Genomic DNA, 21,795 nt, shown 5'->3' with positions numbered 1-21,795 from the left:
TTCTCCAGTACAAAAAACTAAACCGTAACTTGAAGACCTTCCCTAAGAGGAGTGGTCACAATATCTGTATCCCAGATTGGAGGAACAGAGAAGGCCCAGGATTACTTCAAGAAACAAATCAAAGCACACTTGGTAGAAGGTCCAAATGCTCCACCACTACAAGCAAGAAGGAGCTTTGCAGAGGACTGACCAGTGGGACAGAGCAGCCAAAATGCAACAACAAAGTGCATGCAATGTATATCAAACACACTTCCTAAAGTGCCAACCCTGGACAGTGTATGACCCCCTTTTTAATATAGTAGTACTCGCAGGCGCAGGACACATAACAAACTACTAAAACACACAAAAGAAAGAAACTTAGCCAAAATGACAAAATGGAAGAATTCTTCCCAAAGGAAAATTCAGAAAGAAAATTATACCGCAGAGAATTGCTCAAAACAGAAAAGAGGTTAAACATAAAAAATAAATGCAATTCCTGACTTTACTCTGGAACTTGTGTTGGAAAGTATATAAAAGATAGATAATACTAGAGTATGTGGGTATTTCTTATACTGTTTCTTTTCATAATTTTTATAAATTTTAAATTATTTCCAATTAAAAATAAAAAAGCAATCAAACATCTCACACAGAGAAGAACAAAGAATTTTAACAGATTTATTATCAGAATCTACATAAGCCAGAATACTATGGAAAAATGTCTTTATACAATCCTATAGCCAGTAAAAATTATCTTTCAAAAACGATGACCTAAATAATTTTTCAAATAACATCTGAGAGAAAGTGTTTCCAGAAGACTTGAATTGTAAGAAGTCTTACAGGGAGTTGTTTATATAGAGAAACAAAATTAATGATGAGACGGAGTCCGAAGGGAAGAAAGAGATGATGTATTGTAAGGTTCTTCATGTACATAAAGTAGTGTAATATTAATTGGAGGCGATGAATTAAGGACATATATTGTACACCTTAGACCATTTCCTTAAAAAACAAACAGGTATAGCTAATAAACTAATGGATTCATAAAACTAAAATTTTTAAACACCTTGGGTACCTAGCTGGCTCGGTTGAAAGAGCGTGCAACTCTTGATCTCAGAGCCCTGGGTGCAAGCCCCATGTTTTTTTCAAAGAAAAAAAAGTAGCAGTTTAAAAATAAGGACGCCTGGGTGACTCAGTCAGTTAAGCATCCAACTTCATCTCACGTCACGATCTGATGGCTCAGGAGTTCAAGTCCCACACTGGGCTCCGTGCCGACAGCTCAGAGCCTGGAGCTGCTTCCGATTCTGTGTCTCCCTCTCTCTCTGCTCCTCCCCTACTTGCACTTTTTTAAAATGAGTAAATGTTAAAAAAAATTATTTTTTAATAAAATAAACTTTTTAAACACCCTCAATTCAAAACTTGTAGGAAAAACTTGACCAATGAAAAGACGGGACAAAAAATTTGCAAAATGATAGATTTAAAGCCATCCATACCTATAATACATTAAATGGTCTAGGGACACCTAGTCAGTTAAGTACCCAACTTCTGGTTTCAGCTTAGGTCATCATCTCAGTCTAGATGTCATCATCAGCTCAGAAATTGAGCCTGGTGTGGGGCTCTGTGCTGACAGCACAGCATCTGCTTAAGAATCTCTCTCTCTACTCCTCCCTCCATGCATGCACGTTCTGTCTCTCTCTCTCTCAAAATAAATAAAAAATTTTTTAAAAAGTAAATGGTAAATTTTACTTTAAAAAGTAAAAAGTGAATTAAAAAACTAATTATTCCAGTTAAAAGGCAGAGATTTAAAAACCAAAAACGGGTGCCTCATGGCTCAATCAGTTAAGCGTCTGACTTTGACTCAGGTCATAATCTGGAGGTTCATGAGTTTGAGCTCCACATCGGGCTCTGAGCAGCAGAGAGACTGCTGTGTTTTGGGTACTCTGTCCACCTCTCCCTCTGCTCCTCCCCCACCTATGCTCTCTCAAAAGTAAAAATATTTTTTAATAAATAAATAACTAAAACCAATACCCAACTATATGCTATCTTTAAGAAAACTTCTTTTAATATATAGATACACATATGCTAAAAGTAAAAGGATAAAAATAGATACACGATTGTAATAATACTAATTAAAAGAAAGCTGGAATGGCAATATTAACATCAGAAAAAATAAATCAGAACAGGGAATGCTGTCAGGGATATAAAAGGACATAGGGATTAATACATCAAGAAAATATTTAAAAAAACTGGGGCACTCAGTTCGTTCAGTCAGTTAAGCGTCCAACTCTTGATTTCATCTCAGGTCAGGATCTCACAGTCATGAGATCGAGGCCCTCAAGGGGCTCTGCACTGACAGTGAGAAGCCTGCTTGGGATTCCCTCGCTCTGCCCCTGCCCTGCTCATGTGTGTGAGTGCACATGCTCTCTTTCTCTCAAAATAGATAAATAAACTTAAAAAAAAAAAGATATAAAAAAATTAACAGCACTGAAAGGAGAAATAGATGAGTCCATAGTCATAGTTGGAAATTTCAACAGTGGTCTCTCAGTAATTAACAGAATACACAGAAAATGAATATGGATATAGAAGACATAAAGATCACTAACAACTAGATGACATATAATGTTTATAGAATAATCAAGCCAAAACATCAGAATACACATCTTTTTCAAATGTATACATAACATTTACCAAGACAGACTATATTCTGGAACAGAAAACAGATATAAATGCATTTAAAAGAATTAGAACCAGACTGTGTGATCTCATCAAGAGAATTAAATTAGAAATTAGTAACAAAAAGATATCTTGAAAATCCCTAAATGTAGAAAAGTAAACGGTATACTTGTAAGTAACATAAGGGTCATATAAGAAATCACCAGGCTTACAAACTGTGTGTGAATTTACAATGATCTCAAAATAAAAAGTTTAATGCTAAAAAAAAAAAAAAACCCCACACAAGATATTAGAAAATACTCTGAACTAAATGAAAATGAAAGTACACACATCAAATTTGAGAAGATGCAGCTAAAGTAATATATGGATGGAAATTAACATCTATAAGAGCTTATACTAGAAAAGAAAAAAGTCTCCTATTAATGATTTAAATTTCTACATTAAGAAACCAATACAAAAAGAGCAAATTAAACCCAAAGGTATGCATAAGAAATGCAATAAAAAGATAAAATTAGAAATCAATAAAATAGAAAATGGATAAATAGAGAAAAATCAGTAAACCAAAAGCTGTTTTGTTTTTTAAAGGTGTAATAGAGTTGACAGACCTCTAGCCAGATAGATCACAAACTAAAGAGAGACAACACAAATTTCCAGTATCAGCATTAAGGAGAGAATAGTACTACAGGGATTGTAGATACTAAAAGGATAATAAAATATCATGAACATCTTTATTACAATAAAATTCAAAAACTTAAGATGAAATGGACAAATTCCTTGAAAGACACAAACTGTCAAAGCACACTCAGGGAATAGATAACCTGAATAGTTCTAATTTGACTAAAGAAACTGAATTCATAATTTAAAACCATCTCAGAAACCTCCAGATCTAAGTGGCTTCACTGGTGAATTTTAATTTAAAAAAGAAATAATACCTACATAAATCTACACAAATTCAGAAAATAGAGAAGGGAACACTTCCCAACTCATTAGTCATCTGGTTTTGAATCAGACGGTCAGTTTACCCTGACATCGAAATCAGATGAAGACATCACAAAGAAAGGAAAATAAAACGCTTCTGATGAACACAGATAGAACTCCATAATAAAGTTCTAGCAAATCAAACCCAGCAATACATAAAAATGATAATACATCAATACCAAGTAAAGTAATCTAAGGAGCAAGACTGGTTTAACATTAAAAATCCAATTAATTTTTAAAAAGGGGAGGGAGATACCTGGGTGGCTCAGTCGGTTAAGCATCTTGACTCTTGATTTCAGCTCAGGTCCTTATCTCACAGTTCATGAGCTTGAACCCTCCACTGGGCTCTGCACCGACAGTGCGCAGCCTGCTTAGGATTCTCTCACTCTGCTCCTACCCCATTCTCTCGCTCTCCTTCTCTCTCAACATTAAAAAAAAAACCACAGCAAGTATGACGAATTTTATTTTAATAAATGTATATAACAAATACATATGTAAATTCAAAAAATTTACATGCCAACTTTAAGAGGTATCATCTTTTTCCTAAAAATAATAGAATGTTGAGGCCATTCTTATTTTAGAGATAAAGACCTAATCAGAGATAGTAAATGAGTTTCAGAGGAACCAAAATAGGACTGAATGCCAGTCTTTCAGGAAACTTCTGTCTCCATGAATAGGTATGTGCTCTTCAAAGCTACTAGAAAGGGGTGGGAGGGGACACCTGGCTGGCTCAGTAGGTAGAGCACCCTACTCCTAATCTCAGGGTTGTAAGTTTGAGCCCCACATTGGGTGCAGAAATTACTTAAAAATAAAATCTTAAAAACAAACAAAAACTACTAGAAGGAAACTCACCTAAGTCCTGATCTCAGGGCTGTAAGTTTGAGCCCAACATTGGATGCAGAGATTACTTAAAAATAAAATCTTAAAAAAAGGAAAATACTAGAAGGAAACTCACCTAAGTTACCGTAGTAAGTGCAGATCACTACTGGAAAATGCCTATAGGCTTTTATAGCCATCAGCCTGTTGTTCTAACATCAAAATGAAAATCACTAAAAATTTCTTCCATGTAATAGGTAGATAACGGTCACTTACTACTTATTTACTCTTTTATGCTATGTTTATTTCCCTGCTGTTATCAGAACCTGATTTAAAAGCAGGAAGAAAGCAAGGTCACTATGGAGTCTCCCTGAAACCAGGAAGAAAGTACTCTGAACTGATTAAGGTCAGCATGACAGTCACAATGGCCAATCCCATTCTAGTTGAGTTAAAGTAATCATTCTCCAATATTTATTCCCTGTCACCTCATGTCAGGACCCACAAGAAAAGTGAGAAAGCATACACACACAGACAAAAAGACTAACTTATTACAAGCTGATTGTTGCACACCAAATATTTGTAACATTTCAAACAAATATATAATCACTGAGCTTTAATAAGTTGGTATTTACAAGGTAAAATAATGTTTTTATTTTTGAAACTTTTTTTAAATATTTATTTTTGAGAGAGAGAGAGAGAGACAGAGTGTGAGTGGGGGAAGCGCAGACAGAGAGAGACAGGGAGACACAGAATACAAATCAGGCTCCAGGCTTTGAACTGTCAGCACAGAGCCTGACCCAGGGCTTGAACCCATGAACCATGGGATCATGACCTGAACTGAAGTGAGACACTTAACAGACTGAGCCACCCAGGTGCCCCAAGGTAAATAATTTCAAAATTTACCAGCCTACATTGAAGCTTCAGTGTTCCTTATGTTCGCCTACCCCACCCTCCACTGAGAATGAAATCATCTTGCTAGAAACGCCAAGGGAAAAAAAGATCTTCTGATGGCGTACTAATTTTACATGCATTTGACTTACAGAAGCGCCCTTATTCAAGCACATAAATGCCAACTTAATCACTTAGAAATGGGTTATATAATTCCATTATGTGTACTCATATTTTCCAGTCTGAATCTACTCACCTTTCTAGCCTTCTTTAAAAAAACTTTAGGGGCTCCTGGTGGCTCAGTCAGTTAAGTGTCCGACTTTGGCTTAGATCATGATCTCACGGTTCACAGGTTCGAGCCATGTTAGGCTCTGTGCTGACAGTTCAGAGCCTGGAGCCTGCTTTGGATTCTGTGTCCCTCTCTCTGCTCCTCTTCTGTTTACGCTCTCTCTCTCAAAACTAACACTAAAAATTTTTTTAATATTTTAAATAAACATTAAAAAGATAAATAAACATTTTAAAAAATTATCAATTTTAGCAATTCTCACTCCCTGCCCCACACAAGTACTTGGATTCTAATACTTCTACATCTACGTATCTACATCTCACTACATTCTAACACTGAAGACGCAGCTGAACAATAGAAAAGAAGAAGGGAAGGGGAGGGGAGGGGAGGGGAGGGGAGGGGAGGGAGGAGGGGAGGAAAGGAAAACGGGGAAAAGAAAAACAAAAGGAATAGAAGGAAGGAAGAATCTTATAAAACTTTTTCACCCAGAACATTTTCATTGACCCTGCACACAACTATTAAAGACAGTCCTCATCTTTTCTTAATACTCCAAAGAATACAAGTAACTTTAACCTAAACAGCTATAAAATAGGAGTAACAGCTACCATTTATTACATGCTTGTTATATATCAGGCACCGTGCTGAGTACTTTACATTATCTCATTTAATTCTACCTGCAACTCTCCAAAGCAAGCTGTAAAAATCTGGAGAGGTTCACTTGCCAAAGTCTACACAGATAGAGGAACCCAGGATCAGACGTAGGTTCATCTGTTTTGAGAACCAAAGATACTAACCACTGTTCTATTTCATTCCGTATGCTTTTATTACTCTCCTTAGTACAAGATTGAAAAAACATAGCATGAACATCCATATACATAAAAATGAACCCTGACCATGTCATACCTAATACAAAAATTAACTGGATCATAGATCTAAATATAAAAAAACAAAATTACATGGGGCGCCTGGGTGGCTTAGTCAGTGAAGCGTTCGACTTTCGCTTGGGTCATGATTTCGCGGTTCGTGGGTTCGAGCCCCGCGTCGGGCTCTGTGCTGACTGCCAGCTCAGAGCCTGGAGCCTGTTTCAGTCTGTGACTCCCTCTCTCTCTGACCCTCCCCTGCTCACGCTTGCTCTCTCTCTCTCTCTCTCCTAGAAATAAATAAAAAAATTTAAAAAAAAAAATTACAAAAATGCTAAGAGAAACCTCGGTTATTTGGGGTTAAGCAAAGAGTTCTTAGACCTGACATCAAAAGTATGATCTAGAGGCATCTGGCTAGCTCAGTCAGAAGAGCATGTGACTCTTGATCTCAGGGTTGTGAGTTTAAGTCCCATACTGGGTGCAGAGATTACTTAATATTAATTTTAAAAAAATCTAAGAGTGCCTGGGTAGGTCAGTTGGTTAAGCATCCAACTCTTGATTTCTGCTCAGATTATGATCCCGAGGATATGGGATCAAGCCCCTTGTCGGAGCCTGCTTGGGATTCTCTCTCTCCGTTCTCTCTGTCCCTCCCTTCCCCAGTGCATGAGCACATGCATGCACACCTACTCTCTCTCAGAATAAATAAACATTAAAAAAATTTATTGAGCACCTGGGTGGCTCAGTCGGTTAAGCATCCAACTCTTGGTTTCGGCTCAGGTCGTAATCTTGCTGTTTCACGGGTTTGGGCCCTGCACTGGGCTCTAAACTGGCAGCACGAAGCCTGCTTGGGATTCTCTTCTCTCTCTCCCTCTCTGTGCCCCTCCTCCACTCACACTGTCTCTCTCAAATAAATAAGCTCAAAAAAATCAATACACATCCCCCAAAAGTCCATTTTACTGCATTATAATTTTTTTAAGTTTATTTATTTATTTTGAGGGAGAGAGAGAGCACCAGTAGGGGCGGGAAGGCCCAAGAGAGAGGAAGAGAAAAAGAATCCCAAGCAGGTTCCACCCTGTCAGCGTACAGCCCAATGTGGGGCTCGAACCCACGAAACCACAAGATCATGACCTGAGCCAAAACCAAGAGTTCGATGCTTAACCAACTGAGCCACCCAGGTGCTCCACTTTTGGCATTATAATTTTTAAGGTAAAATAAGATTTTTTAATTCTTCTCTGGATAACAGGTTAACTAAATAAGGATTTTAAAAAGTTAGAGCTTTACCTCTTGTTATATATCAAAATACATTCCAAATAAACTAAAGTTAAATGTTAATTATGAAGTAATACTGGTCCTCTTAATATATATGAAGCTCTTACAAATAAATTAAAAAATGAACACTCTCGGGGCACCTGGGTGGTGCACTCGGTTGGGTGTCTGACTCTTGATTTCTCCTCAGGTCATGATCTCATATCATAGTTTGTGAGATTGAGCCCCACATCACGGGGCTCTATGTTGGCAGCATGGGGCCTGCTAGGGATTCTCTCTCTCCGCCCTCCCCTGCTTGTGCTCCCTCTCTGTCTCTCAAAATAAATAAATAGGGGCGCCTAAATGGCTCAGTTGACTAAGTATCTGACTTCAGCTCAGGTCACAATCTCTTAGTTTGTGAGTTTCAGCCTTGCATCAGGCTTTCTGCTGTCAATGTGGAGCCCACTTCAGATCCTCTGTCTCCCTCTCTCTCTGTCCCTTCCCTGTGCTTGCTCTCTCTCTCTCTCAAAAATAAACAAACATTTAAAAGTAAATAATAAGCATTTAAAAAAAATGAACATACTCAGAGAAAAATGGGCCAAGACATAAAGTAACAAGAGTTAAATGCATGAAAAAGTCTTATCTCACCAATAATCAAATAAATGAACACTCAAGAAGGCAATGAACTAATATTTTTTGTCAACTGGATTACAAAAAAAGAACTTTAAAAGAGTAACACCGATATTGACAAAGGTGGGAAAAGGAAACTAAAGAAAACTTTCCTGAAGGTAATTTGGAGACATATATAGCAAAATCCTCACTGCCTCCCTCTCTCTCAAATGTAAATAAACATTAAAAAAAATTTTTTTTAAAGAGAGGGGTGCGCTCGGGTGGCTCCGTTGGTTAGGTGTTCGATTTTGGCTCAGGTCATGATCTCAGCATTCATGAGTTCAAGCCCCGCATTGGGCTCTGTGCTGACAGCCTAGAGCCTGGAGCCTACTTTGGATTCTGTGTTTTGGTCTCTCTCTGCCCCTACCCCACTTGTGCTCTGTCTCTGTCTCTCCCTCTCTCTCTCTCAAAAGTAAACATTAAAAAAACTTTTTTTAATCCTCAAATGTACACACAAAGACTCTTTTTTTCATTTCCAAGAACTTACTAAGAAAGTAATTAGACTAGTGCAGAAAAATGTATGCAAAAAGACTCTAACATCATTATTTATAGTAATGAATAGAAATTTAAAAAAACAGAATTATTATTTATCCATGTAATAGAATAATAAAAGCAGCCATTAAAAATCAAGGTATCTGAGCTATTATCGAAATAAGATTATGTTTTTAGTCCTCACTGCTAGAATTTCCTTCCTGTCTCCAAAGCAAAAGTAAAGGTTTTTGTTCAGTGACAAAACAATGATTACGATATAATGCAAAATTTCAAAGAAAGCAGGATATGAAATCATATGCAAGCCAAATTCTAGTTTTTAAACATTTGTTTTTGTGCCACAATATTATCTCTCAGTGGTGAGATTATGGGTGACTTTTTATTCCTCTTTATCTTCTAAACTTTCGATAAAAAACATGTACTATAAAAAAAGAAAAAACAAAAAAACATTTATTAATGTTCCTAAGTTTCTTTAAAGCAATGTTTCTCTAAATCACCCAAAATTATATTCAAAAGGAGCTTTACAATTGGTTTTCTAATCTAGATTATCTGTTCTTATCCTGGTCACAAGCATTTCACTGTTATATAAGATGACAACTCTAAATGCAAATTTCTTCTAGTTACTAACCCCAAATAAGCCATTACCACCCAGGGCAGAAGATCTACAGATAAAGGTATCTCATGAATACTGCCATCCACAAGGTGCAGAACAGTATGTATATTAGGATGATACTTTTATGTCTTGAAATTTTTAAATAATTAAGTAATACACAGAGCTTTATGTGCTGACATGTCTATTTCTTTTTTTCAGTTCAGAATCAAAAGAAATCATCAGAAACAGTTACTTTTTCGGTGGGAGAAGAAATTTATATCTTTCAACTGTTTGAATTATGAACCATTTTTGTATCCTTTAACTTTTTGTTTTGTTTGCTGCTTACCATGGAGCACTTCTGCAGTACTTCCTCCTGGAACTTCAGGAATCGCTCCTGAACCTCCACTTCATTGAGGAAAAAGGCAAGGAAGTGAGTAAAGGGCTGCTTTCTTCTAAAAGTGAGCAGAAGAACATCAATCCGAGTTCGGGCTGAAATTACACCACTGCGATGCTGTCCAGTGATTACTGCAAACAAAAAACAAAAAACAAAAAACAAAAAAAAAAAAGGAGAGATGTTTAACATGACCATCAGATGCTTATAAAATAAGTGACCTCAATACTATCATCTTTGGAGAGCTAAAACAGTCGTGAATGTGCACATAATTTCTGAATAAGAGACAGTACGAAAAGTAAGAAAGTTATTAGTAAATTCAATCTAAGTAGAATAAGGTTTAAAAACAAAGGAGTGCCTGGGTGGCTCAGTTGGTTAAGCACCCAAATTCCCCTCAGGTTATGATCTCACAGTTTGTGAGTTCAAGCCCCATATTGGGCTCTGGGCTGACAGCTCAGAGCCTAGTGCCTGCTTCAGATTCTGTGTCTCCCTCTCTCTCTGCCCCTTCCCCGCTCACATTCTCTCTCTCTCTCTCTCTCTCAAAAATAAATAAGCCTTAAAAAAAAATTAAAAACAGAATATCCTGAGGCGCCTGGGTAGCTCAGTCGGTGGAACATCTGACTCTTGATTTCGGCTCTGGCCATGATCCTAGGGAGTGGGATGGAGCCCTACACTGGCTCTCCACACTGCACGGAGCCTGCTTCAGATTTTCTCTCTCCCTCTGCCCGTCTCCCCTGCTCACACTCTCTTTCTCTCTGAAAGAGAAAATAAAAATAAGAACAAAAACAGAATATCCTTAAGACCACCTGATGAAGTAGGAAAATGAGTTGAAAAAGCCATACAGCAAAATTTCATATCTTGTAGTGAAAATGTAAAATGATGCAGCAGCTACAGAAGAGTATGGCAGTTCCTTAAAAAGTTAAAAAGAGGGGTGCCTGGGTGGCTCAGTCGGTTAAGTGTCCGACTTCAGCTCAGGTCATGATCTCATTCATGGCTTGTGGGTTCAAGCCCTGCATCAGGCTCTGTGCTGACAGATCAGAGCCTGGAACCTGCTTTGGATTCTGTGTCTCCCTCTCTCTACTCTTCCCCCACTCTCTCTCAAAAATGAGAACCCAACATGGGGCTTGAACTCATGAACCACAAGATCATGACCTGAGCTAAAGTTGGATGCTCAACCAACTGAGCCACCTAAGTGCCCCAAAAATAAATATTTTTTTAAAAATTAGAAAGAGAATTACCATATGACCAGCAATTCCACTCCTAGATAGAAACCACTAGATAGTAAAACAAGAAGTGCCTAGCTGACTCAGTTATCAATACAGCATGTGACTCTTGATCTTGGAGCCCCACTTTGCAGGTAGAGTTTACTTAAAAAAATAGATTTTAAAAAATAATAGTATGAAATACAAGAAAAAAATCCTGAAAAAAATATTTTTAAAAAAACAAAACCAAAAACCAGGTGTTCAAAAAAACCTGATAAATGAATAAACAAAATGTCCTGTCTCCATATACTGGAATATAATGCAGCCATAAAAGAGAGAATGAAGTACAGATACATGCAAAAATATAAATGAATCTTGAAAACATTATACTAAGTGGAAGGCCTCAGATACAGAATGTCACTGTATGTATCCATTGATAAGAAATAGCCAGAACAGGTAAATGCAGAGGGACAGAGAGCAGATTAGTGGTAGCCAAGGACTAGGGGTAGAGAGGGATGAGGAGTGACTGCTTAGTGAGTCTGGGATGATAAAAATGTTCTGAAACCAGATACTGGTGACGGTTACACAACACTGTAAATGCACCAAATGCCACTGTATTCAACACTTTTAAATTATCAAAGTGCAGGGGGAGGGGGGCGCAGTTTGGCTCAGTCAGTACAGCATGCAACTCCTGATTATCAGGGTCATAAGTTCAAGCGCCATGTTAGGTATAGAGTTTACATTTAAAAAATGGTCATAATAGTAAACTTTATGTTGTGTGTATTTTAACCACAACTAAAGAAAGGTGCAAAAGATAAAAACAATGAACAAAATTGGCATTTTAAGAGACTATTTATTTATTTTTTGGGAGAGAGATGGCACAAGTGACAAAGGGGCAGAGAGAGAGAGGGAAAGAGAAAATCCCACCAGGGGCAGAGAGGGAGAGAGAGAGAGAGAAGCGGGGCTCACCCGATGCAGGGCACATGCTCACTTGAAGCGGAGTTCATCTGAAGTGGGGCTCAAAGCGGGGCTCGAACTCACCCAACGCGAGGCTTGAATTCACCAACTGTGAGATCATGATCTGAGCCAAAATCCAATGCTTAACCACTGAGATACCTAGGCGGCCCTCAACAGACTATTTATTAAAATGGTAAAAGACAGACTTCTGAATAGGATATAAATATTGAGGTATTAACTGTATTAGCATCAAAACGGGCTATGTGCTTTAAAGACCACAAAGCTTGGGGACACCTGGGGGGCTCAGTTGGTTAAGTGTCGGACTCTTGGTTTCAGCTCAGGTCATGATCTCACAGTTTGTGGGTTCGAGCCTCACGTCTGGCTCTGTGCTGGCAACATGAAGTCTGCTTGGGATTCTCTCTCTGTCCCTCCCTTGTTCTCTTTCTCTCTGTCTCTCTCTAAAAAATAAATAAAAACCTAAAAACCACAAAGCTTGTCCTTCTAAGCAACTGCAGAAGTTAAAGAGATAATTCTATGTATTTACCCTAACACTCTCCATTAAAGCACTTGAAATTTTCAATAAAAACAACCTTTTCTAAGAATAAAAGTATCACTGCCACTTTATTATATAGAAACAAGATAGAAATATCTAGGAAAAGAAGATTATGAATGAATGGATTAACAGCATGAGAACCATTTTGCATAAGTAAAATATTGACAGGAGTAATACCCAAAAAATGTAGGTAGGGACACAGTGTTTTCTAATGACATTATTTATATTATCAGATAGAATACTTGGAGAATCCTAAAGACTCAAATGCTCAGTGAAGGAAGTATGTACTCAAATATTATGCTAGAGAAATACTGATAAAGGAGGGTTTGAAGGCAAACAGAGACAAAATTAAAGAGGTAGTAATTACCTCTGCCAGAGACCAAAAATTTGGTGAGAAACCAAAAGGAAAAGGAGCAGAAAGGAAGCTTAAAACTCATGTTTACGTTTTTTTTCTGTAAATGTCTGGTACAAAATGTTAAGTCTATTCTTTTTTATTAAGAAGGTGTTTTGGGGGGCTGCCTGGGTGGCTCAGTTGGTTAAGCCTCCTACTTGGGCCCAGGTCATGATCTCACGTTCATGGGCTCGAGCCCTGCAGTGAGCTCTGTGCTGACAGCTCAGAGCCTAGAGCCTGCTTCGGATTCTGTATTTCTTGGTCTCTCTACCCCTCCCCCTCTCATGCTCTGTCTCTCTCTGTCTCAAAAATAAATTAAACATTAAAAAAAATCTTTAAAAAAAGAAGGTGGTTTGGGGGGTGCCTGGGTGCCTCAGTCGGTGAAGTGCCCGACTCGATATAAGCTCAGGTCATGATCTTGCTGTCCTAAGATCAAGCATCTTAGGCTCAGTGCTAAGCATGGAATCTGCTGGAGACTCTCTCTCCCTCTGCCCCTACCCTGCTCTCGCATGCTCTCTCTCAAAATAAATTTTAAAACTTAAAAAAAAAAAAAGTTAGTCTGGTAAGAAATAAGACCAGGGCACCTGGGTAGCTTAGTCAATTAAGCGTCTGACTTCGGCTCAGGTCATTATCTGAGTCTGTGAGTTTGAGCCCTGCATAGGGCTCTCTGCTGTCAGTGCGGATCCTCTGTCCCCTTCTCCCTCTCTGCTCCTCCCCAACCTATTCTGTCTCAAAAAATATCTGAGAAGACCAAAATTCAGTTGATCCAGCGACTACATCAAGGGATACAGAGGAAGAGAGAATTAAAGGCATTGACATTAAATTTTTTAAACTTTTTTATTATTTATTTCTGAAAAAGACAGAGAGTGCACAAGCAGGCGAGGGACAGAGAGGGAGAATCTCAAGCAGGATCTGGACTGTCAGTGCAGAACTCACGGAACTGTGAAATCATGACCTCAGCTGAAATCAAGTCAGACACTTAACTGACTGAAGCAATCCAGGCAACCAGACATTAAACCATTTCTCTAACAACGACACTATAATTTTATTTTTTTATTTGAGAGAGAGAGAGAGAGACAGAGAGAGAGAGAGAACGCCTTTGAGCAGAGGAAAGGGGCAGAGGGAGAAAGAGAATCTTAAGCAACCTCCACACTCAGCATGGAGCCCAACATAGGGCTCAATCCCATGACCCTGGGATCATAACCTGGGCCAAAATCAAGAGGTGGGTGCTCAACCAAATGAGCCACCCAGGTGCTCTGACAGTATCATTTTAAAAGCATCTTCTGGGGGGCGCCTGGGTGACTTGGTTGGTGAAACGTCCAATTCAGCTCAGGTCATAATCTCACGGTTTTTGAGTCTGAGACCCGCATCGGGCTCTGTGCTGACAGTTCAGAGCCTGGAGCCTGCTTCCGATTCTGTATCTCCCTCTCTCTCTGCCCTCTGCTGCTCGCACGCTGTCTCTCTTTCTCTCAAAAATAAACATTTTTTTAAAATGTTTTTTATATCTGAAAGAGAGACAGAGCACAAGTGGGAAGGGGCAGAGAAACAGAGACAGAATCCAAAGCAGGCTACAGGCTCCAAGCTGTGAGCTGCTAGCAGAGCTGGATAAGGGGCTCAAACTCACGAGCAGCGAGATCATGACCTGAGCCGAAGTTGGACACTCAACTAACTGAGCCCCCAGGCATGCCAAAAATAAACATTTAAAAAAAAAAAAAAAAAGCATCTTCTGACATCTTGAGACTTCAAAACAGCCTAGACAAGCAGATCCTTGCCAAGAGGACAAATTAAAACCTACCAGATAGGGGCGCCTGGGTGGCTCAGTTGGTTGGCCGGCCACCTTCGGTTCAGGTCATGATCTCACAGTTCGTGGGTTTGAGCCCCGCATCAGGCTCTGTGCTAACAGCTAGCTCATAGCCTGAAGCCTGTTTCAGATTGTGTCTCCCTCTCTCTCTGACCCTCCCCTGCTCACACTGTCTCTCTCTCTCAGAAATAAATAAAACGTTAAAAAAAAAAAAAATTTTTTTTTAATCTACCAGATATTTCCTTCTTTAGTCTGTTTTTAGGAGAGGCAAAAGAAAATGAATAAATGAAAGCAAATACCACACCAGTGCAACCTGTCTTAATCTCACATCACAACTCAATTTACTCTAACCAATAAATTTGATTCTTCCATATACCTTACTTCCCTACAAGACCAATAAGCCAGTTTATCCTCTTGTTTTTCAATTAAATTAGTTCCACTAAATTCTTACTTTTAACGATTAGACACACTGGTTTTCACACTGAAATATTTGTGCTTTCTAAGTCAAAACGGAATCTTTACAACCTACCTACCCTTTTCTAGATAAGTTTTGGAATGATTCCAACATCTTAGAATGCCTAAGATCTCCACATTTATACCATGTTATAATTTTTACTGCAATAAAAATTAAAATAGCTTCTATAAAGATAGAAAAACTGAGGAATATATTCAACTGTTAACAGTGATTATGTCTGAGGTTCCTATTACAAGGCATTTCTCCTTATACTTAAATATAATTTCTATAGCTTTTGCTTTTTTTGAAAGCCTGTATTAATTTACAATCAGGAAAAAAACAGTTAAAGAAGTAACCTTTGGGGCACCTGGATGGCTCAGTGAGTTAAGCGTCTGACTTTAGCTCAGGTTACGATCTCACAGTTGGTGAGTAGGAGCCCCACGTTGGGCTCCGTGCTGACAGCTCAGAGCCGGGAGCCTGCTTTGGATTCTGTGTCCCCCTCTCTCTCTGCCCCTCCCATGCTCACACTCTCTCTCTCTTGCAAAATAAATAAACATTAAAAAAAATTGTAAGGAAATAACCTTTATTGCAATTATAAAATTACATCAATATTTGTAGCTTGAACTTTAATGCTTAAGGAAATATCTGGGTTTTTCTATCTGTAATTCTAATGATCTGAATATTTATTTTAATGAAAGTTCTTCAAAAATGTCATTAAAGTTCTTAACCTGCTGATGTTACCAAAGGGCTGAGAAAAACTCCAGCATTTTGCTACCAATACAGGAGCCCACATACAACTAGTTAAATTAAGAGTTAAATGAATTAGGGGCGCCTGGGTGGCTCAGTCGGTTATGTGTCCGACTTCGGCTCAGGTCACGAACTCACAGTTCCGTGGGTTCGAGCCCCGTGTTGGGCTCTTTGCTAACAGCTAGCTCAGAGCCTGGAGCCTTCTTCAGATTCTGTATTTCCCTCTCTCTCTGACCCTCCCCCACTCACACTGTATGTGTGTCTCTCTCTCAGAAATAAAAACATTTTAAAAATTAAAAAAAAAAGAGTTAAATGAATTAGAATTAAATGAAATTAAAAATTCAGTTCCTCCGTCCTACCAGCGACATCTCAAGCACTCGCAGTCACACGTGCTAGTGGCTCCTGTACTGGACAATGCAAGTATAGAACATTCCCATCATCGCAGAAAGTCCTTCTGGACAGCACTGCTCTACAGTCAACTGCATTTTATCTGTGATGATGATTACTCTTACATAGTAAGAGTATAGAGAACTATTAATTCTTTTTTCCTGAAAATAAAACCCATGGATATTTATAAAAAATGTATTATTGGTGGCTGCTGTGCTTATTGGACTTAGAAAAATTCCTATCGTTTTGGAAGGAATTTTGTAAAATGTTGTCCCTACAATGAGTGCCCTTCACTCAAAGCCATTTTATAACACAAGCCTGTGCCCCCGGTTCACGCTGATGCTTGATACAGACATTTTCTGACCCGATTTATACTCAACTGTTTTTCCTCACTTGAACAGTTACTTGAATCAGGTTATTTTAATCAGTACTTTTGTAATATCCTTCCCAGTCTATGAAGCAAGGTAAAAACAAGAGAACCCGTTTGGAAAGGGCTGAACTAGACTTCAAATTTGCTGACCTCCCTGGTTTTCCTCTAATTCTAACTTTAAACAATTCACAAACTCCATTTCAAGCTAGGAAAGCATAGAAGAATTCTCCTAATACACAACATCAGTGCATGGTAAAGTATAAAGTGAAGGCCCAAGTACTCAATCAAGATAAAGGTGTATAACTACATCTTCCCTCACTGGGAGACTGATACTGATGGATCATAAAAAGGCCAATTGCAACAGAATCCCATAAAGAACACTGTCACTATTCAATCCTGCCCATGGACATCAAAAAAAAAAAAGAATATTGTCACTAAATGCCTCTGTTGGGTTCACACTATTCCATACACATGCAAAATTAACTGCAAATATCACACATATAGCAAGTCTCACCAATTTCTCCTTCTTGTCCAGGCTTAGGAATGCTAATAGAAGTTTTGGTTTCTACTTCTAGTTTCTTCCTAGTGTCCCCTCTCTTTCCAACTATATGCCTATAATATAGAGAAATATTAATTAATGGAAGGATAGTAAGTCAAATGTACCAGAATAAAAAATTACATCACATTTTAATATGTAGCCAGAGATACTCCTTTAGAGAAAAGTGCATCAGCAAAGGCTCAATATTTGTAGAGGAAGTTACAAGTCATACAGCTTTACAGAATGTGCTGCATTACACCAACTGACAAAATAATGCCCTAGAGTCAGTTCAATATATAAACAAAACAACCATGCCCAACACCTGTTTGCTCTCCAAAATTAGATTCAAAATCTGGGTCTGCAGTTCAGTGAAAAGAAAGCTGGCATAGTCTCAAAAGGCACTTCCAGCAACCAGTGGGTCTACAGTTTAGGGAAAACGTTGTCCTCTGGAGAGCAAATTAACTATATTATGAGTTCATTCTACAAGAATTATCTTTGATTAATAAAATAAGGGTTGGCTCAGTAGGTTAAGCATCTGATGCTGGATTTCAGCTCAGGTCATGATCTCACGGTTCCTGAGATCAAGTCCCACATCAGACTCTGCACTAACAGCACAGAACCTGCTTGGAATTTTCTCTCTCTCCCTCTCTCTCTGTCCCTTACCTGCTCACACATGCATGAGTTCACGCTTTCCCTCTCTCAAAATAAATATTAAAGGAGCGCCTGGGTGGCTCAGTTGGTTAAGCATCCGACTTCGGCTCAGGTCATGATCTCACGGTTCGTGGGTTCGAGCCCCGTGTTGAGCTCTGTGCTGACGGCTAGCTCAGAACCTGGAGCCTGTTTCAGATTCTATATCTTCCTCTCTCTTTGACCCTCCCCTGCTCGCGCTCGCTCGCTCTTGCGCGCGTGCGCGCTCTCTCTCTCTCAGAAATAAATAAAACATTTAAAATTTTTTAAATAAATATTTTAAAAATTATAATAATAATAAAATAAAATAAGGTTAAAGGGCTTAACAAAGAGAAGGGTCTACCATTCACAATAGATTATTCAGGATAGCTTCAAAAGCAAAAAGAGTAAACAGGTAACCCTCAGACTGAATTCAGCACATACAGGTTTTATTCAGGAGATTTCACCTAAAAATTGGAAAATTTCACCTAAAAATATAGATTTCCAGGTTCTTCAGAAAAATTAGAAGATCTGATAACTCATGGCAACAAGAGGCTGGAGCTTACTCTCGTCCCTAAAAACGTAACTGAGCTCATCACAATCCCCATCACTCCGTACTCGGTTTCATCTACTCCATTTCCACCATCTATCGACTCACTTACATCACTTGCATGGGCCTCGTAGAATAAATAATTCTGACAATCCAAGGTTATCTTCTGGAACCCACAGTAATTAGATGTGTTAAAGTAAATGAGACTACTGGATCCCAGGAGATAAGTTTCAGAGTCTATAAAGCACTAAAGATGCAAAGACAGGACTATGAAGAGAAAAAAACTTTCCCATTATCAACAATATTTCAGCTTCTGTGATTTCAATTACAGTACCCAACAACATGAGTGACTAGCTCTAAAACTGTGCATTTGTTTTTACATGGAATAAGCAGCCCAAATATTTCCATTAAGATCCACTGTAGTAAGCTGGTTAAAAAAAAAAAAAAAAAAAAAAGATGTTTAGAAGAGGATTAAAACACCGCTGGGGCACCTGGGTGGCTCATTCAGTTAAGCGTCCGACTTCTGCTCAGGTCACGATCTCATGGTTTGTGGGTTTGAGCCCCGCATCGGACTCTGTGCTGACAGCCAGCTCAGAGCCTGGAGCCTGTTTCAAATTCTGTGTCTCCCTCTCTCTCTGACCCTCCCCTGCTCACGCTGTCTCTCTCAGAAATAAATAAAACATTAAGAAAAAATGAAACACACACACACACACACACACACACACACCTACCCCGCAATTCCCCTGTGGTTTGTCTCTCTGTTGCACTAGTCTATTCCACCAACTCTGTCAGGCTTTTGTCTTTCCAGGCCTTATCAATAAGGGTACTTTTTTTTTTTTTATTGATAGAGAGAGAGTATGTTCGTGGGGGCAGGGGAAAGGGGCAGAGGGAGGGGGAGAAGGAAAGGGAGAGAGGAGAAGGAGAGGCGGAGAGAGGAGAGGGAGAGAGAATCTTAAGCTCAGCACAGGGCCCCACCCGGAGCTCAATCTCACAACCCTGGGATGATGACATGAACCAAAATCAAGAGTCAGATACTCAACTGAATGAGCCACCTAGGATCCCCAATAAGAGGTACTTTCAACCAGGCTACTGTTTGTCAGCATGTGCCTAGCAGAGAAGCCTATTAACAATGAGTAGCTGGCTTAGGGCACCTGGCTGGCTCAGTCGGTGGAGCATGCGACTCTTAATCTCGGGGTTATGAGCTCAAGCCTCATGTTGGGTGTAGACATCATTTAAAAATAAAAGCTTTAGGGCTAACAGACACATGAGAAGATGCTCAACATCACTCATCATCAGGCAAATACAAATCAAAATGATGATGAGCTATCACCTCATACCTGTCAGAATGGGTAAAATTAAAAACACAAGAAACAAGAGGTGTTGGCAAGGATGTAGAGAACAGGGAACTAAGGATCTTGCACTGTTGGTGGGAATGCAAACTGGGGTAGCCACTCTGGAGAACAGTATGCAGGTTCCTCAAAAAACTAAAAATAGAACTACCCCACGATCCAGCAACTGCGCTATTAGGGATTTACCAAAAGGATACAAAAATACATTCAAAGGGGCACATGCACCCCAATGTTTATAGCATCATTATCAACAATAGCCAAATTATCGAGAAAGCCCAAATGTCCATTGACTGATGAATAAAGAAGATGTAGTATATATGCACAATGGAATAGTACTCAGCCATCAAAAAGAATGAAACCCTGCCATTTGCAGTGATGTGCATGGAGCTAGAAAGCATTATGCTAAGTGAAAAAAGTCAGTCAGAGAAAGACAAATACCATGATTTCACTCATATGTGCAATTTAAGAAAGAAAACAGGTGAACACATGGGAAGGAGGGAGAAAGAGAGGGAAACAAACCATAAGAGACTCTTAATGATAGAGAACTGAGGGTTGATGGAGAGAGATGGGTGGGAGCTGGGCTAGATGGATGATGGGAGCACTGGGTGTTGTATGTAAGTTATGAATCACTGAATCCTACTCCTGAAACCAGTATCGTATTGTATATTAACTAAAATTTAAATTTAAAAGGTAAAAGTAAATAAAAATTAAAAATAAAATCTTTTAAAAACACACACACAAAATACCTGGCTCAAAGTATTATTATTAATAGCCTAGACATTTTAGAAAGGAAATGGCTGAGGTTAAAGAAGTTTTAGACTCTAATCCTGGGCAAGTCACCTAACTACTCTAAGGTGACTTCCTCACTTAGAAAAATGGAATGAATAATACCTAAGTACAACAAAGTTGTTGTAAGGCTTAAACGTGATCATGTATAAAAGGGCTTCCCAGTGACTGGTACATTGCTCAGTACATTCCATGCCATCCAAAATGGCATCTTTCCAGTTAGGACTACTGCCAGGTTCAAAAGAAGTTTATGTGGGGAGTCTAAAACATTCACAACAATAAGAGATACACAGTGAAAAGGTGACTCCTTAATTAAGGTAAAAATTCTTACCAAATCAAGTGGTTCTCCATCTTGGCTACACCCTGGAATTACCTGGGGGTCTTCAAAAACTAATGATGCCTGAATTCAGCTCCCAGAGAGTCTGTTTAATTAGTCTGGGGTACACCCAAGTACAGGGAGTTTTAAAAGCTCCCCAGGTGATTCTATCTAACATGTAGCTGACATGGAGAATTAAAGAATTATATCTAGTCCATGTACAGATGCTACTACCATTAAGATATGATTATAAATTAATTTGGTCAAGTAATTTCTTCCTTGATCTAAATAAGCCTAAAGAAGTGATTAATAAGAAAGAAATCTTCCTAGTAAATATTGTCTATTCATTACAATTGAGCAGAACTAATACCTAATCTAACATGGAAGTCACCTAGAACATAATGAATACTTAGAATACATAGAATTCAGAAGATCATCAAGTTTGAATCAGACATCTAAGGAATCTTTACACACCTGAGTGGTGGCAAATACATACATTAAGAAAAACAGCTGCATTGACTTCATCAGGAAACCAAACACGACTTTCTAAAATCTTATTTCTTAGAAGAAAATGTCACTGGAACCTTAAAGGAAAATGAGCTGTCAGGTTTAACATTTGGTTTTCCCATTTGGCCACATTCCAAGAGAAGAATTTCATCCTTAACAGGTGTTTCACAATATTCTCAACATTGGTGAAAATGTAATGATTTGCTTCTTGGAGCTTAAAGGCATATGCGTCCCTATTTGTAGATCTCCTTCACAGAGGAGCTTGAACAAACCTAATTCACATGGTACAACACACAGTAACAATTTACACACCCTCTAAGCCAGTCTACATCCAGAGGTGTAAGCCCAAAAGAAGCCAGTT

At 38.7% G+C, this 21,795-nt stretch overlaps 1 protein-coding gene across 6 annotated transcripts in view; it reads right to left on the bottom strand.

Annotated features, from left to right (window-relative positions):
• Positions 1-21,795, bottom strand: part of ASCC1 (activating signal cointegrator 1 complex subunit 1) — a 105,197-nt gene that overhangs the window by 78,581 nt on the left and 4,821 nt on the right. For all 6 annotated transcript variants that reach the window (XM_039255540.1, XM_039255537.1, XM_039255539.1 and 3 more), the window contains exons 4-5: positions 17,237-17,334; positions 9,816-9,994 (exon numbers count right to left, since the gene is read on the bottom strand). In XM_039255540.1, coding sequence (XP_039111471.1) covers positions 9,816-9,994; positions 17,237-17,334 — 277 coding nt within the window. The remainder of the gene's footprint in view (positions 1-9,815; positions 9,995-17,236; positions 17,335-21,795) is intronic.

The sequence above is a fragment of the Hyaena hyaena genome, unplaced genomic scaffold (genome assembly GCF_003009895.1).
Source record: "Hyaena hyaena isolate Hyena2069 unplaced genomic scaffold, ASM300989v1 scaffold_531, whole genome shotgun sequence".
NCBI lineage: Eukaryota > Metazoa > Chordata > Mammalia > Carnivora > Hyaenidae > Hyaena > Hyaena hyaena.
The sequence above is the reverse complement of the archived record's forward strand: the minus strand, read 5'-3'. Positions and strand labels throughout refer to the sequence as shown.